The sequence below is a fragment of the Geospiza fortis genome, unplaced genomic scaffold (genome assembly GCF_000277835.1).
Source record: "Geospiza fortis unplaced genomic scaffold, GeoFor_1.0 scaffold327, whole genome shotgun sequence".
Lineage (NCBI taxonomy): Eukaryota > Metazoa > Chordata > Aves > Passeriformes > Thraupidae > Geospiza > Geospiza fortis.
The window spans coordinates 2,393,380-2,411,741 of record NW_005054410.1 but is presented as its reverse complement, the minus strand read 5'-3'; the positions used below and the strand labels follow the sequence as shown (position 1 = coordinate 2,411,741).

Here is an 18,362-nt window from a genome sequence, read left to right as displayed (position 1 = left end):
CACATCTCTCAAAGTGTTAAATAAATCAGAGCTCAACAATTCCATAGTGTTAATTATATTGTTTTCTGTTATATGTTATATTCTGTTATATTTTTCTGTCATATATATATACATATGTTTTCTGTTAAAACAATAAAGTGTGCTCCACTTTCAATCTTGCTTAACATGCGTTAGTTAAGGAAAGAAGGGACTGTCCCACTGCAAAGCATCTGAAATCACAAAAGAAATTCCTATCAAAATAGCATCTCAGCTTTTATCTCCTTGCCATCACTAGGTCTAAAACAAAGATTTGTTTTCAAGTGTTTAGACTGTCTGAAGAGAAAAAAAATAGGGCTGAAAGAGTTAAAGTGTTTATTGTACTTTTACACATTTTAAGATATCATCTTTCTACAATGGCAGTAAAATCAGCATGTAGCCTTAATTTTCTATGGTTGAACCTTGAACGTGAATCATTATATTACAATGTACTTATTGATTTCAACAGGAAGAGGATTAAGCCCAGAAAATCAGGTTAGGAACCTGAAACTGGACTGAGGAAAATGGAATTTTTCTGGTACTAAAAACTTCTTATGTTATGTAAAATACATTAGAATTTTAAATATGAGATTTGGCCATTTGGAAAATATTCTTAACATCTTGAACTCAGCAGAGCTGTGACAAGGTCAGTGAACTGAAAATCCAATTAGTAACCAGGGCTTTGAATAAATAACCTAGTACTACACATATTAGACATCAATGTCTGATTTTACCTACTTGCACAAACATACATATATAAAATGAATGGTGCTTAAATGGAATATTGAACAGGTATAAAGAGAAAACATTTGTGAACACTGAGTGCTGTCTGTTGGCCAACAGTACCACATATACCATTGGATGCATATAAATACATTTTATATATGTATATAATATATATGCACACGGAATACGCACAGTGTAGACACACTTCAAGTACAACCAGGACATCAAACTGAAATTTATTTTTCAGTTTCCCTGTTTTCAGGAGCCTTTTCAGTTACCTGTTCATTGGAAGTACCAGGCTAACTTAGCTATAGGTGCTTAGTTTATGGCAGGGCAAGCAAAACAAATTTCAGCTGCACATCCATTAACCCTCCATGCATTACTATTTGCTAGAGCTGGTGACAGAAGCCCACCCCCACATAATTTACCCAGAAGCCTCTCTTGTAAAAATTCTTATTTTGAAAGTTTACAGTTTAGACAACCAAATAATTTGGACAGAAATTTTCTGTAATGGACATTGTCCTCCTTAAGTTTGCAGTGTGGGCTACCAAAGACTCCACATTCAAAAAACATTTCTCAATTGCTCTAAGGCTTTTCTTGCACAGAGAACAGCAGTATCTCAGAGACTGCTGCAAAGATCGTGTTCAACTGCTTTGAACTTCAAATGACCTGGTAACAAAAACAAGCTCTGTAAGCACTGAGCAAGTCACATACTTTGGTGAGTAAGCACACAAGTCACTGAAATTTCCAGCTTATTACAAATACTTAAATCAGAATAATCTATGCCTGAGAAGAGGAAAAATAATTCATTAAAATTCATCAGGAAGACAGGGATGCTGGTAGCACATTGATGGAAATCACTCCTGTGGTACTTTCTCATTCTTATTTGAAGCAGTTTGGGGCAAACTTAAAAGGCTGATAAAATATTTAGAGCTATACAAGGAGATTTGAACTAGAATATGAAAGCACTGGAAGTGGTAAACCTTTCATCAGGCAAGAGAAGAAAATGCAGCAAGGATAGGAAATGAATCCAAATTCACAGTCACAAGGCATCTGTCCCTATGCTCCCCTTCCCAGAGAGCCTACAGCTACCTGAACACCGGTACATCAGTGAATCATAGTCACAGAATGGTTTGGATTGGAAGGGATCATCTCATTCCAACTTCCCTGCCATGGGACACCTTCCACTAGACCAGGCTGCTCAGAGGCCTATCCCATCTGGCCTTGAACACTTCCAGGGATGGAGCATCCACAACTTCTCTGGGCAACCTGTGCCAGTGTCTCACCACCCTGACAGTAAAGCATTTTGTCCTAATATCTAACCTAAACCTACTCTCTTTCAGTTTGAAGCCATAACCCCTTGTCCTGTCGCTACATTCTCTTGTCCCTCTCCATCTGTTTTGTAGGCTCCCTTCAGGTACTGAAAGATCACAATTAGGTCACCTCAGATCTGTCTCTTTTCCAGGCTGAACGAACCAAATTCTCTCCACCTTTCCTTGTAAAAGAGGTGCCCCATCTCTCTGATGATCTTTATGTCCCCCTCTGGGCTCACTCCAGCAGGTCCCTGTCCTTCCTGTGCTGGGACCCCAGAGCTGATGCAGCCCAGGACACGTTTGGCTCTCTGGGCTGGGAGTGCCATGGCTGGGGCATGTCCAGCTCTCACCCACAGCACCCCAAACCCTTCTGGGCAGGGCTGCTCTGGATCTGCTCCTTCCCAGCCTGTGCTGGTACCAGGGGCTGTCCTGATCCAGGTGCAGCCCCAGCACTTGGTCTTGTCAAACCTCATGAGGTTCCCATGGAACTTGTCCAGGTCCCTCTGGGTGGTCTCCTGTCCTTCATGTGTGCCAACCACCCCACTCAGCTTGATGTTATCAGCAAATTTGCTGAGGGTGCTTTGATTTATCCGTGGTGGGTCACAGGCTCTTCTTTGTCACTCCCATGACTCATGTCCAGCTACCTGGCTCTCTACCAGCCCTCACACAGAGGCAGAAACAATTCTCTTTATTTCCAGCCCAGCAGTGCTTTGAGAGATCAAGGGAAATAGAGCTATGGGGTTCATACTGCTTTAAAAAACACACAATGAGGGGTGGTGCAAGCCCAAGGAAAGTGATACTACCAGAGTACTCCAAGCCACAAGACAGAAGGAAGATTTCTTGTTAAGCTGCAAAAGTTGTCTTGTAAAAGAGCAGATGGCACTAAGTTGGCACAGATGGCATGAAATCGTTTAGGGTAAATTGCAGTCTAAGGTAAATCTGCACAAATACTTTAATTCTGTTTCTAATAATTCCACTGTTAATGGAGTTAATCATCTGGTCACTTGGGAATAAGCCATTTGCACTGAATTCAAAAGTTAAAAATTGCCATATGGAAATAAGCAACTTCCGCTTCCACTACCCACTTCCACCAAGTAACTTCCAAGTCTTTCCAAAGTTAAATTAACAACATAACCAACAAACCCACAATTTTCTTTGCATTTTGGCTCTCCAAGGTTGACCTGACATGTTTCCAAAGCTCTGAGGCACTGTATTTCACTTGGGAGCAGGCACAGGATAGTGCTGGAGGAACATCAGAGAAGGCAAGAGCCATGAGCATCCCAGCACCTCTGTGCTAGCTCCAACCTAGCCAGAAAGGAGCAGAGTGTGGGTCAGGAATGTTGGTACCCAGCTTGGGGCACCTATTATGAAAATGAAGCTTGGTGCAGAGAGCAGAATATCCAAGCTCCACAAAGGTGACATCCAGGGCATCTCATCTTTGGGCACAGCCACCATGCTCCCCACCAGCAGCAAGGCTTCCACTCAAGGTAAAATGCAGCAATAACAGTTTGCCACCCATTACTCAGTCATGCATGAAGTGGAGCATCTGAAAAATGTTGCTGCATTCTGGAAACACACTGCTTTTACTTGATATTGCTGTATAAGCATCAAACTATTTTGTTTTAAAAGCCATGGTAAATTTATGAATGAAACTGTGCAAGAGGGATTTAATGAGAGATCCATAGCAAGTGTTCAGTGGTCTGGATGTTGTCTGCCACCAGGGTAGCATGAAATCATTTGATAATTAGACCATGGCCATGCAGGATTAGCATACCTTGAAAATATAGGGCTGCATTATTTTTATTTATATAACAGATGGATATTTTAAAAGGTCGTGCATTTTTTAATGAATGCAACATCACGCCAGTGTTGACAGAAGATTTGGAAGTGCTACAATATGACCAAAGCTAAAGCCTAAAAATGATACCTTCCCTTCCCCCTGTGCTCCAGACTTGGAGCCAACAAAAAAAATGTGCAAATGCTGTAAATTTCCTTCCAGAGATCAGCTTAAATACAGCATTTACAGGGCACTAGGTTGTATTAACTTCCATTTCATGTCAATTATAGGTAATTAAAAGACTCTCATTTTTAGAGTTACCTGGAGGCCCCACACTTCTCCTTTAGCCTTATGACACATGAATAAGATAAGAGAGAAACTTCTATTGCCTCCAGTAATCCTGAACAAGAGCTGCACTCAAGCCCATTGCCATCAGTAACCACAGAACAAGTCAGTTTTCCTTCATTGTCAAGGGACGGACTTTTTTCCCACCTCTAATGCTGAAAATCCCAAGAGGCTCCCTTAGGTACTGACTCCCACTTTCCCCTGTGTAACAGCTTCATGATATTTGGGCTTGACAGTCCAATCTGAAGAAAAAAACTCCTAAATGTTTTCAGTCAAAACATGATCCCTCATCTCCTTTCTGCTCCTTTTCCAGAGCAGAAATGAAAACGATGAGATCAGGATCTAAGATATTGGTATTTAAACTCAATACTTGAAAATAAGGAAGTTGCCATAAAACCACTTTTAACATTTTAGGGATTTTAATCAAACATGGTGGGGTTTTTTGTTGTTTTGTTTTTTTTTTCATTCAAAGTTGTCTCAAGTAGGTACAACAAGCATTTATTTATATTTCCTAGACGGATTTCACTAAATTCTGGGAATCACCTTACCTTTAATATCTTGGAAGCCAAAAGCGTAGAGAACAAGATCAGAAATCACCTGCAGATCTCAAGCCAGTATCTATGCAATGAAAAGTCTAAAAAATAAAAAAATGTTAAAACTCACTCACCTTATGGATCTTTTCCAGCTAACAGAAGACATTGCCATGGAAATAAACACGACATCTTTGCAAATTCAGCTGTGCTTTTCCATCTTGAAGGTTTGGCTGATGATGATGTCTGTCTTCAGCTCTAGAGATACAGGGATAGTTTTATAGCTGTTATACAAAGTAAGAATTCTTGGAAACATGCAGGAAACACCAAAAAGGACACTCAATTCAGCTTCATGCAAATCAAACATTACCATTAATCACCTCATATGAGGTTGTCAGATAAGATATACCATAATCACTATCACAGTAGCTGATTTTTGAGCCTGTTGAGATATCTTTAACCATTAAAGATGAATTTAATGTCAACTAATTGTAATAGTCCAAAAGCAAATTATCTAACCATATTTTACTATCTGGGTTCTCTCCACAGTGAAAAGGAAAGATGGCACATCTGGAGGATAAATCACCATATCAATCTTGGACACTTATTTTAGGATGGGTTGAGTCACTCTGGATGCAGCTCTCTTTGGTGATGGATGAAGCCTGGGCACCTGAGTTAATTCAGATATCTGTGTTATAAACAGCTGATGTGAGGTGACGTGACCAAAGCCTTGGTCAGAAGTCCATGCAGAAAGCCGATCTGAGGGGATGGCAGTCTGTCAGGTGCTATTTCTAAAGAGGTTAGATGTCTTCATCACACTAAGAGGGGATTTTTCCAAAAAATCACCATCTGCATAGCAGCTGTTACCTCGTTTTAATTATTCATAGCTAGCCACTTGTAGAGGGGAGAGAGAGGTGGTGTGGGCAGAGATAAGAGTGAGGGCAAAATTTTTTGAATGATTTTGGTCTGACTTCATGGGCTGCATACTTGAGAGCTATCTGAGGGGGTGTAAGTTTTTTAACTTGTGACTAATAGTTCACATTAAACTGCAGCCCAGCAGATGCCAGTATCTCAGATTAATTTACCAAACCACCAGGCAGCCCTATCACTAATTAGAGGAAGCATTACTCAAGAGGCCATTATCCTGAGCCCAGATCATGTACTAATAACCCCAGAGAGTGTGCATTTAGAAAACACAATTGATATCATTATATTTCTTCTTAAAGGTCTTTCTCAAGGGCCAACATCCATAATATTCAAGAGTCCAGCTGCCAAATCTCATCTTTTCCTGTGAATCAAGGCTGGGTAAGCTTGCCCAAGGTAATGCAAAAAAAATATGTTTTTTAAATGAGATGAAAATGGGCAATCAGCACTGTAACAACAAACCAATGTTTCCATACTCAAATACAAAACTTTTCATTCAAAGATGGAAACCCCCTAGCATTAGGAAGGTTTTAATTCATAGATTTAATGAAACACAAGCGTGTGATGATTCCCTCCCAACATTAGGAATCAGTTTCTGCACATGCATACAGGGTTATTGGGGTGAAATAAAGTTCTGAGACTTTCAAAGAAATGTTAAGAAGCCTCAGTTCTGAGACTTTCCAAGAAATGTTAAGCAGGTCAGTTTGAAGCAAAGGATTTAATAAAAAGAAAATAAAATTTGTTTAGGACTCAGTCATAGTTACAGCCCAAGTACCTCCAGCATGGAAGGGCCAGATGAAACTCCCATTGAAGTCCCTTTGGCTTCCAAAGATGTAGAAGTACAGATAGGGCACATCTGTTTCCAGCTGAGCTGCTTTGTGCAATGGCACTGTAAGGTAAATACAAGGTAAGGGCCTGGGTGGCTTTGAACAACTCCAGAGAGGCTGAGGATGTGTGAAGGAATTGAACGCGGAGGCAGGATTAAAGTAACTTCCTCTGCCATGTCAGGGGCAGTTTGAATCTTTCCCCTTGTTTCTCCCAGCATAAGCCTAAAGTTTGCAAAAGCAGAAGTAGGGACTTAGCACAATGTTTATTATTTTACTGCTGAAGTAGCAGCAGGGGTGTTTGATTATGGTTACCAGACACACTACTGTCAGCTTTCTGCTCTCTGCCTGCATTAACTTTTCTCTTCAACCAAAAGCTGAAAGTTTGGATCTCAAATGCTTCTCAGAGTTACTGCCTTGAGCTGCTAGAAACCATCAGCTCTCTGCTCAAGTGGCAAGAGGAGGGACCACACTGCAGCACAGGGAAAAATGTTGGTTGGCCTAATTCCTGCTCTACTTCTGTCCCTCACGGTGGTGAAATTTGGAACTTCACACAACTATCATCTCAGGTGAGAGCAAAAGAAATGTCTCTTAATTCCAGCCCTCTAGGATGGCATCTGCCAGCTGGTAAACTAAGGAAGGTTGAACTTCTCCTTTGAAAATGCCAAAGCATAAATTTTAAGCACATGGTGTCAAGGACTTGACTCTGCTCAATGCCTTATAAACAGCATTTTTTCCCTCTCAATTTCTAAAGGATGGATTTCTCCCAAATTCTGTCCCTTCTTATTATTAAGAAGACAGCTTTGTAAAAGGAGCATCATCTGCAAAGTGAGCAGGGACTGCACAAACAGCAGGTAGAGCTTAAAGACACATTTGGCCCTAGGTACTGAAGGATGACCATCACTACGCAACAATTACTCAAAACACAGTCCACACACATTGCAGTCAAACTGAAGGTTAATTCAGAAAAAATATGGAAAGGGAATCTGTGGAAATAGATTCTTTACACATTCTTTATCGCCTGTTTTTCCAGGACAAACAATCTGACAGTGTCAGAGTTGTGTTGTTACAGTTTGATGAACAAGCATTCTCCAATTTTTGTTTTGAATAAAATTACATAGATGAATTTTGCATTTCTGAGGCTGAAAGTGAACCGTGATGAAATCAGAAAAATATGTAGATTTTTAAAAATCCATGAGCAAGTCTTCCTCCCTGATGTACTACTTGTGATGTCAGTAAACACTAAAATTACCCACATGCACCACTGAAGAATATTAGTAAGTATAATGTGTTTCACCACATGGCAGTAAGCTGCTCTAGCAATGATAGCAAAATTAATTGTAACAAAATAAGACTTCCTGTTGTTTATTAGATATTGTAAGAATGAAATGTACAGTATACAAAATTAATATCAAAAATGTTCATATGATTGATTTTAACAATGCATTTTTCTTTGAATTTACTGCAGACAAGCAGCTTCCAAAGAGGGATGCTGAGATCTATTTAATCTTAAAGATCTCGAGTGTATCACTGCATGCTATCTACGATTTTAATCTACAAAACAAAAGCTACTGAATTTTTGCTTAATCTCAGTAGTATTTGTTAAAGAAGAAGAGAATAGTAACATCACCTTAGAGAAGAAAAAAAATCAGTTCATTACAAAAAAATTTAATTTTTCAAGTTCATAAAAAAATTGCTTTTGAAATTTCAAACCTTACAATTGTACATTTTGAATTTCAAGCACTTGCCATAAGAAGTTGCATCTACTATACAGGTGACAAAGACTTTCAATGTTGTTTTTCTTTGAGGCAGATACATATAATCCTCATTTTCTTTTTCCTAATGAACTTTCACATCTTTAAAATTAGTGTTAAACAATGTTCATTCTCCTAAGAGACAATTTAAGTATGGTTCATTTCATAAGATGAAAGTTTTCATTTAAATTATACCTATAAAAAGGAATATAAAATGGTTTTTCCTTTTTAAATCTGTGTATTTTCAGTTTATGTCATATTGTTTAGCAGAAGGATAAAGTGACTAATGGCTAAACTAGATAGCCTAAAGACAGCAGATCTGTTCCATAAACACATGCTTGCCATAATGCTTTTCACTACAATATAAAATACACTAGAAAAACTGAAATTATTCACAGGGAATGCTACATACAGTTATCAGTATGAATAATGTTTCCCTGACTAAAAAAAAAATAAATTCTACATTGAATTTCTTATACATGCTCTACTTAGCAACAGGAATATGATTTAAACTGAAAATTCTTCTCATGTTATCCAAAGAATTTTCTTAATAGACACTAAGAATACTTGCACAATTACAATGCTTTCAAAACAGTGACCTGCTGCCAGGTAAGTCGGGCAATGATGTAAAACTGGGGTCTTGACAAAGAGTGGATCAGCCTTCCAGAACAAAACAGATGGTGCTCTTATTCTTTAGGTGTCACTAATGTAAATCACCTTTTATGCTGGCACGTATCACAAGAACCCTTAAAACAATCCCTGTGAATGAAAATGAAGACAAATCACAATACAAATGATGCAAAGCCACTTTTCAGAAATTTAGAAGAGTCCAAATGTATTTGTAGTCTTCTGCAGTAAACTGGTGACATTAAGGGGATTGGCCATTGTATTAATAGATAAACTACTATAACATTATGCTGTGAACAGCGGGGCTTGCTGCTTTCTTTCACTTTTTTTAAGACCACTGGCAAGAGCAATCAGTGGGCTCTTGGATGGAGTAGCTGACCCAGGTGGAGTTGCTGGTGCAGTACAGCTGCACAGTCCTCCTCTGCAGCCCCAGCTCCCTGCAGCACTTGCAGAACCTGGCGTAGGTGTTGATGTTGTAGTTGTAAATGCTGGCAGAGGGGCACTTCCCATCACAGGAAACAATGTTCACCTGGCAACACACAGGCAGTAATTAACAAATGGGAGCAGGCAGGACAGTTAGTGTTCTCAAGGAATTCTCAAGGACATTAGGCACCCAAATCCCACAGCAAAGCAGTGAGAAAAGTGGATTTCCTCTACCCCGTTATGAAATCCCACCACATCTGGAAATAACCTCTGAAGTGCACTGCCCAGACAGGTCTCAATGTCAATATTACTGATGTTAATGATGACTTTTCTGTCAATTTCAGTAACAGATTTGCACTATTTTAACAAAGAAGCAATTTCAGTTTTGAATTTTAAAGTATTCATAACAACCTTGGCTTGAACACAGCACCAAATGTTCTTTCCACAACTCCCTGCAGTATTCATTTCAGTGATACACTGATGCAATGTTGCTATACTGAGTATCAGCAAGGAGGAATAAAAGAACCAATCCTTTGGAAAGCTGAGGGGAATTACTACTAACGACACCAAATGTGTAATGTAGACTGTAAGACAAATAGGCTTAAGAATCTGATAATTTTTTTCAAATTTAATAGTCAGGATTTGTGTTTCTGTTCAATGAAACACTGAGAATAAATTTCCTGCCTGCTCAACAGCTTACTCTACAAAATGTACTCTTGGAGTCATTTTAGAGGCTACAGCTGTTTCCCTACTCTCTTTTATTACAGCTTTTCCAGGCGCTCTTACACATCTCACACGAGACGTTTGTCTGCGCCCTTGCTGCTGCTCTCAGCCTCACCGCTCAGCAGGACATGGTTGGTGTCCTCCAACACTAAATCCTTTGACAGGCACACAGATAGTGTGCCTCATTCTTCCTTCACATTTCACAGTGTGCTGACACTGCTGCCTAAAAAGAGCTTTCAGGACCCAGGATTCCTTTCTTCATGAAGTTGGCATTTAAACACCGTCCCTAGGCAGATGAAAAATTACACACATCTGCAGTTGTTTTAGCTGTAAAATATCAGGGCAAGGTTCAGTTTTAATAGTTAATTTGCATAGAATAATTGCAGTATGGGGTGAAATAAGACTAAATTGGCATGCACCTAAATGCACACATAGAAAAAGAAGCAGCCTCCTTCTTTTGTTATTGAGAAGATGACTGCTGAGAATGTAGGGAAGCATTAAAACAGTTCTGTGAAACACAGAAACCTCTGCCTCTGCAACAGAGATGGAGACAATGGCCTTGTGGAATCTGAGTTCCCTTTCTTCCTTCTTTTTAATATCTCAAAATGTTTCTCCTCTAGTGAGAGAAGTCACTATGGCTTTGTACTTACCGGTGTGTTACTCCTGCAGTCGTTCTTGCGGATGGTCATCCTAACAGTCACCTTCTTACAGAATTTACCATCTTCCTTACCTGCAAAATGGGCATAGATTTTAAAATATCAGCTCAAATTTCTAACACCTCAGAGATAAGAACACTCCTGACCATTTAATGGATTCAAGAGACACAAAGAAGAAAATACCCAGTACATCACTGCACATACACAACTTTGGTGAAGTAACATTAGCTGCACACTGAATCACTTTTAAGATTATTTCATTCATTAAAGTATCTCTTTTTATCTTTAATAACAACTATAAAAGGTTTATTCTTCATTCAGAAGCCTTTTATGTGTAAGTCTGCTGTTTTCAAAAAATTTTTGTAAAATTGATCCAACTCACTGTGAGAAGACTTGTTAATTATTCTAACTTGTTAATGATACCAAATGGTATCATTATCAAAAGGTAAATTTGTTAATAAATAAAAGTGTATTTTCTGTGAAATAAATACAACAAATTTTAATAGCAGCATTTGTTCTCCAGTGGTGTAAACAAAATTTAAAATAAATACATAACAGAATACATAACAGAATCTGATGAAGAATAGGTCTTCGGGGGCTTTACATTTCTGTATGTTTTCATTAAATCAAAGAACACCAGTTAAAAAATGAAATTTTTATTTTCGTTTTCATTAACATTATTTCCACATTTTTTTTCGTACAAGGCACATAGATCAAATAAAAGAGATCACAAGTAATCATGAAATTAAATGAGGAGTTCCATTTAATTTAAGAAGCGAATGACAAACATTGGAAGCAAAACAAAGATGTTCAGTTGCAAGAGAACAGGAAGAGCAGTATCTTCTCAGGATGATCTTCTCTGTGATGATAAACCCCATCAGGCTGCAGATCTGTAAGAGAACAAACAGCCCATTCCATTAGAGGAGTTTCCACTGTTTCAAACCAGATTTTACACACCATGATGCAGCCCCCAATGACTCTCCCCTTACAGAGCTGCATTTTCTTTGAGCCAAGAAATCCAAAGATATTGACAAAAGGGAAATACTGTTAGCTCCAGAAAAGCAAGGGCAATAAAGGATTCACTGCTTTGAACAGTACCCAATATTGAACTGTGACACAATTTATTTACATCTTGATGCACAATGTCCAGTTCCCTGCTCTAACCTCTGTCAAACTAGTAATACTGCTTCTTGGAGAAACAGATTTTAAATGTTGTCTGTTTGGGGGGTTTTATTGAGATTTTTTTGTTTGGGGGCCTTCTTGCCTTTTTTTTTTAATTATATAAGTCTGATATCCTCTCTAGACATAGCAGAGTTTTCTACAACATGACAGAAAGGAGAGCAATAAATCTTCTTGGAAACAAATAAAAACTTACAGACAAATGTCTGGCTACTGCTTGACTGTCACTGAATTATGTTTGCTTAGGGAAAAAGTAAATTGAGAAATGAAGGAAAAAATAAATAGTTTTTAAAAAATCCCAACTCACCGTTATTTCATGTTTTTCAAAGTTCTTTTCATGGTTCTTTCTTCTTTTACATTATACATGGTGTGTAGGGTGGAGAATTCAGTGCAGCTGTGACTATGACTTCATCCAGGCTATGGTGAAAGTACATTGTATCTCATACAAAATAAATATATAATGTATTTCCATGCATGCATTCTAATATCCAAAGCCTTTTTAATGAGCTTTACAACAAATATACATTTACGTGAAGAATCTTACAAAACATGGGAGCATTTTATATGTGTCATAATATAATGAGATTCTTTTGCACCATCGGTATGGTTGAAAATGCTTCCTTGGTTTTTGTGTTGACTCATAACACTGTGGTCATTTGTTGTGACAGCAATATGAAAGAGAAATACAGATTTTGATTCAGTAGTCCTGGAGTCAGAAGTGTAGTTTAATGTAGGATGTATCACTCAGTGGTGTAAAAAATTACAGTCAACACAATTTCTCTTACAGAAATTTGGAGGGTTGTTTTCACGAAATAGATGCCAAAACAAGCATGCTACAATTCAAAGAATTAACATGCTTTATGAAGAAGAACAAAGATAATCTCCAATTTTCATGGACTAAGTACAGGCTTGCTGCTTTCAGTACGTTGTCCTAACTATGGATGGGAAAACAATTACTTGTTTCTACTGTACATGGCAAAACTGCATGGCACATCATCTGCAAAAATGTGGCTGACATAACAAGCTTTAACAAGCAAAGCAATTAGTCTCTATGTTCTACTGCACTGTAAACATGATGGGATTAGTTTACCCTTTTAAACACAGCAATTTTACACATGCAGCAAGCTAAAGACTATGCAAGTGCTTACTACCAACAGTACATTGTTGGCTGACAACAATGCACCGCCCACACAGTGCAAAGTGAGAAACAAACCAAAATGGGAGCCACTCTGAGCAACCATGAGCAGCTGTGCTACACTGCAGCTTTGGCAATAATTGGGTAACGAGAGGTCTGGCGCTCCTATCAGGGAGTACATTGTTGGAAATCAACAATGATGCTGTTTGGGTTGGTCCTACTTATTTCAGGAAAAGGTACCTGTGTGACAGCCAGCATAGGCTGTAGGAGTGACTGGGCTAACAGGGAATGGGAGGAGCACTGACACTGAAGAACCTGGTGAGAATATTACACATTGAACAGAGCACGTGTTACAGAGGGTTTGTATGAAAACATTTGGGAGTTACTAGATTTTGGAAAACAGAATTCAACTTTAGGATGTTTGTATATTTCAGGATCACAGAATGGCTGAGGCTGGAAGAGACCTCTGGAGGTCACCTGGTCCTGCTTCCCTGCTGAGGCAGGGATGTACCAGCAGCTGAGTACCACATCCAGGCATTATTTGCATTGTTAACCTCATGTGCAAACCAGGAAGGATCTGGTCTACCTTGGTATAGCCAAGCCAGTCTGGTATCCTGAGTCCAGTATGTCCTTTGGGGCTACAACAGAGAAATAGTGTAATTTCCTCTCTAGCTTTTGATGGAGCTCCTGGCTCTCCATTTTCAAGACCAATTAAAACTGAAATTGAAAATCACAATTGTTTCTAATGGCGAAGTAGCTCAAAAGAAAACAAAACACTGGTAATCCTTCTCATAAAACATCTCCTACAATTACAACTGGCTGACAGCTCTCATGGCAGTTTACTTGGAGTCAGAATGATTCACAGAGGTTCTGTGTTGTGCACAAACAGGTGTGAAATCACAACCTAGAAATGTATGTGTAAATGCATCTCAGAAGTCACTGGGTACTTCTAGGGTTTAATTTTACCTTGTGAGGCATGTCCCAGGCTAATTTACTTTTGTCTTTAACAATTAAGGAGTGTGGTTATAATCTTTCTCTAAGCCTAGCAGCAAGATCTTCTGCCCTGTTGAAACAAAGCTTAATGAATGTTTAACTGTCCTACTGATTTGTTCAGAAGCTGGCTTATTTGGCTGCTAGGGCACGGAAAGGCAACGTCTGATAATCAAAAACTGATCTAAGAGTGCCTATGGAGAATTTGCCACAGAACTAGGTAGGACAAGTGCTTGAAACACAGGTCTACCAGAGGGAAAAACTTGGATATTATCATGCCTCTATGGTGGGAGCAGAGAAAAAAATCCTAGATAAATCTTGTACAGTTTCCATAAACTTTTTCCCACAAAATGTAATACAAGGCAGTAACACCAAAAGGTACCTCCCAGCTGGCAGCACATAACCCACTGCAGTAACTGTGCACATGGTACCATGTCAGGTAGTCATAGCTGTGCAAGCTCCATCCCACCCAGCAGGAAATACTGCACTTCTCTCCAGCTCTCTCCCACACTTTCAGGTCACTATTCCAGCCACTTATGCAAATCAAGTCAGATTTTTTGCATTTTTAAATATTATTATACTGCCCAGTATAAAAAAACTCTTCTCATTTGCTTCCAATAGTATCAAACTTCAGCCTAAGGCCTTCATGAGATCAAAATATTTCAGCTATGTAACAATGTGTTAAGAAAAAAAATTATTTCTATTAAGACATAATATCTCTCAAACTTATTCTGTAGAGAATTTTTATTCTGGTTTTTTTTTTTTTGCTCCAGAGAATCTTTATTAGCTCTCATAAATAATCAAGAAAGGGAGAATTTTTCAATTGCAGAATTTTTTAAGAGATGCCTGAAGGTTTTTAAACTGTCTATTAATTACTATATTCATTAGTTACAGAATTAACTTACAAACCACATAGATCAATCTTCATTTTTACAAAATATGAAGATATTAATGTAGATGATGCACTTCTTTAAGGTGCCTTCTAAAATACAGTACCTTTTATTTTACTTAATGCAGCACCTAAAATTTTGAGGAGTTTTACAGAAGAACTACAAAATAGTCGAGGTAGGAATTTCGGTGACCTGATCAGCTACAATCACTCTCAGTGGAGTAAATGTTTCCATATTTAAGTGTTTTCTTTTGATTTAACTCCACTATTTTCAGTGTTATGCACATGAGTAAACCTGGGAAAAGCACAGCCTTTGAGATGTGAATCAAGCTTTCATATGGGAAATAATCCACTTTATTCATAAGGTAACAGATCAGAGACTTGTGAGGCAGGAATTGTCAATAATCACTTACATGTTTTGCAGCATCCTTCTAAGAATGGCACAACATAGCCTCCAACCTGACCAAGAGAGAAAATAAAGAGGAAAAACTTGATTTTTTTCAAGCATTCATTCCCATGTATCTGCACTATTAGAAATATCCTTCAGATAAAGCTCTGCGTCATTGTTCAGGCAAATGCAACACTCTGGTGGATGGATGAAGGTTTGGCTACAGAACTGAGACAGCTCAGAGGAACCAACCCGCTGCTATTTGTGAGGAAGAACTGCAGCCACTCAGTTCCTGCAGGACTGCTCCCTGCTTGTGTAGCATCATCCACCAAGGAGAGTATCTTTCTATCCACATGTAAATGTAGAACTACAGAGAGCAGTAAGGGAATTCTCCTTGCCTCCATTCCCTGGCACTTACTATAATCTCATTTTGCATATTCAAATAGAACTTTTGTTCTTGCTCCAAAACTAGTTCATAAAACTTTATGTGTCACTGTAGAAAAGATGCTCCTGATTTTCAGACAATCTTGCCTTTTTTCCAATGTTTTGATCATTATGCTGAATCACATTGCTATACATGGAAAATGTTAGAAAGGGGAGGTCCAGCCCAGAAAAGCATCCAAGTTCAGACAGTTCTATGAAGACTAGTTTGATATTACAAACCCCAATTAAAAAAAATATTCCAAGAATCAGAAGAGGTGTGTACAGCTCTGTAACTCAGCAGCCCGGTGGCACAGTAGTCTGGTGTGTGGTTATACCTTTTATCTTTAAATGTCTAGCAAAAAATACAGGCACTACAAAAATTAATAATTTCTCCCTTCTTGAGGAAAAAACATCTTTTGTCAAAGTGAAATCTTTTCATGCAAACATAGATCACAGCTAGAATGCAAACAGTGTCTTGCACACTGACCTTGACACATTCAGTTTCATTAAAGGGTGGGCATCCAACTGCAGAGGACACCAGAACTGGTCCTATTGCTGTGTTGGTGCATTCATATCTGATGCAGCTTGAAATCCAAACAGCGCCAGGCTGTCAAACATGTTAAAACAGAAACTTTACTCAGCAAAACCAGTGTTTTAAGTATTAATTTAAAAATTTCATTGAACGAGATCTTGCTTGAATCAACAATAATACAGCAAAATATAATTTAGATGTATATTCTGTTTAAGTACTGCATTTGAAAATCTAATAAAAAATACATAATGCTAAGCAGGTTCCAAAATAGTCAAGTTGATGGTAATTCTCTCATATATATCAGAATCCTTTAATTTTTGTTGACAGTTATATGATTGACTTTCCAATAAATTAATATTGTTTACATGCAAAACTATTCCTAGTATTTGGCCAAATAAAGCTCTTTTCTGCACATTCTTTATGGCAAGATGTGTACAATATTTCATTATTTTTTGCTTACTTCTATATATTTGGAGGGAATAAAATATGCAAACTCACCTTAAAACTGGTAACTGTGCCATTGCTGAAAGTGTGGAGACAAGACAAGTTCTTGCAGCTACCACAGCAAGTTGTCAAATCTTTTGGAGGCTGATAGACTTGGTTCTGCCAAAATCAAATAGATTACTCCTTGTATAAAATCATCTTGCATCTCAATATTTACTACTGCAACAGGCAGATTTTTTTTCAGGTATCTGATTTTAGGGATATTTTTAAAATACCTTTCCAAACCACATAGCTTACATTGGCACTGCACACCCATGAGGCTTTTATAAAATACATTTAATCTTAACTGAAGTAAAAGGGGAGGAGTTCCAAATCTGAGAGAATTCATTGGTCTTTCTATCATTTTCAAATGTGACAGCTTACTTCAAGAGCCACTGAAACCTTAACTTTTTAAACATTAGCCATTACGTAATTATAAAATCAGAAAAAAAATCTGTATAATATTCCCATGGTAATGTATTATATCTTGTAAAAAGACAATGTAACATTTGCTTATTTTATGAAGCTGTTTTCACTGCATTTACATAATTATTCTCTTTCTGATTCATATTCAGCTAATGTCTGCCAGGAATTTGTACCAGTTTGCACATAATGCAGCTGGAGCTCTGCAGGGATGCAAGGAGGCAGCATGCCATTAATCCAAGGAAGTGTTCACTATCTGCTTTAATTTGAGTAAGATTCATGCAGCAGAGAAAACAGTGGAGGGAGAGAGACTTTTCAAACTTCCACCAAATTGTTTTAGCACATCATTAGAGGGAGATATCATAATTACTCTTCCTAACTTGCTCTATAACTTTCATCTGCTCAAAAAAACCCATCACAAAGTAATTCAGGCCACCAGACAATTCACAGGTTTAAATTTCTGAACTCCTTACAGCTTTGCAGTTGACAGCACAGTCTATGGAAGATGTGTTTATTTTGTAGTATTTAGTGGAGGGATCAACCACATTTGTACAATAGGAAATATGGCAAATGCCATCTGCACTGTGCTCCACAATCCTCTGCCCAGGAAGCAGCACACCTCTCTCATTACTCAGGCAAACTTTGTCCCTCACTGCAAGAAAACACAAACAGCATTCTCAGGACAAACAGCTTGGCATCAAAACTCCACTAAAAACGTTCCAAATGGTGAAACAGGAATGGAAAAAACTACTCTACCTTTTCTAGGCATTTTCAAACAAAATATTAATAGTAAAATAATGTTTAACTGCAGTCACCAAATCTTTTCAAATATAGCCATGCATGAAAACTAAATATAAAATATTTTATTTGCTGCACCCAAGTGACAGTGCAGGCTCCTTCAACTGTTTTATTTTGTAAGACTCCTTCAGGGTAAGAAATGTATCTGAGAAATGTCTATTTACCCCCACTAATTACAGAGGACACAGAGGAAAATTAACACTATTTGTGAATTAATTAAATTAATCCTGTCCTCTTCAGTGCCACGTTCAAAGTGAGTGCCTGATTTTTAATTCCTAATTTCCCTTAGCACTTGAAAGGCTATTTATTTGAATTAAATTATTTTCTGACTTACCACATTTGTACTTCACACAGTTACAGACATTTTCTGTACTGTTCTGAAACAGTTCATCTATCTGAAGTTTCTGCCCCTGCAGGTATAAAACCAGAAAAAAATATACATGAAACAACAGTAGGTTTTCTTATTTGTATGATCTTTTTCTTTT

At 38.1% G+C, this 18,362-nt stretch overlaps 1 protein-coding gene across 1 annotated transcript in view; it reads right to left on the bottom strand.

Annotated features, from left to right (window-relative positions):
* Nucleotides 1–7,534: 7,534 nt before the first annotated feature.
* OTOG (otogelin) overlaps nt 7,535–18,362 on the bottom strand; it is a 94,047-nt gene continuing 83,219 nt past the window's right edge. Inside the window, exons 49-55 of the mRNA XM_014309185.2 lie at nt 18,212–18,287; nt 17,553–17,731; nt 16,672–16,776; nt 16,129–16,248; nt 15,244–15,289; nt 10,632–10,711; nt 7,535–9,364 (exon numbers count right to left, since the gene is read on the bottom strand). Coding sequence (XP_014164660.2) covers nt 9,164–9,364; nt 10,632–10,711; nt 15,244–15,289; nt 16,129–16,248; nt 16,672–16,776; nt 17,553–17,731; nt 18,212–18,287 — 807 coding nt within the window. The 3' untranslated portion in view covers nt 7,535–9,163. The remainder of the gene's footprint in view (nt 9,365–10,631; nt 10,712–15,243; nt 15,290–16,128; nt 16,249–16,671; nt 16,777–17,552; nt 17,732–18,211; nt 18,288–18,362) is intronic.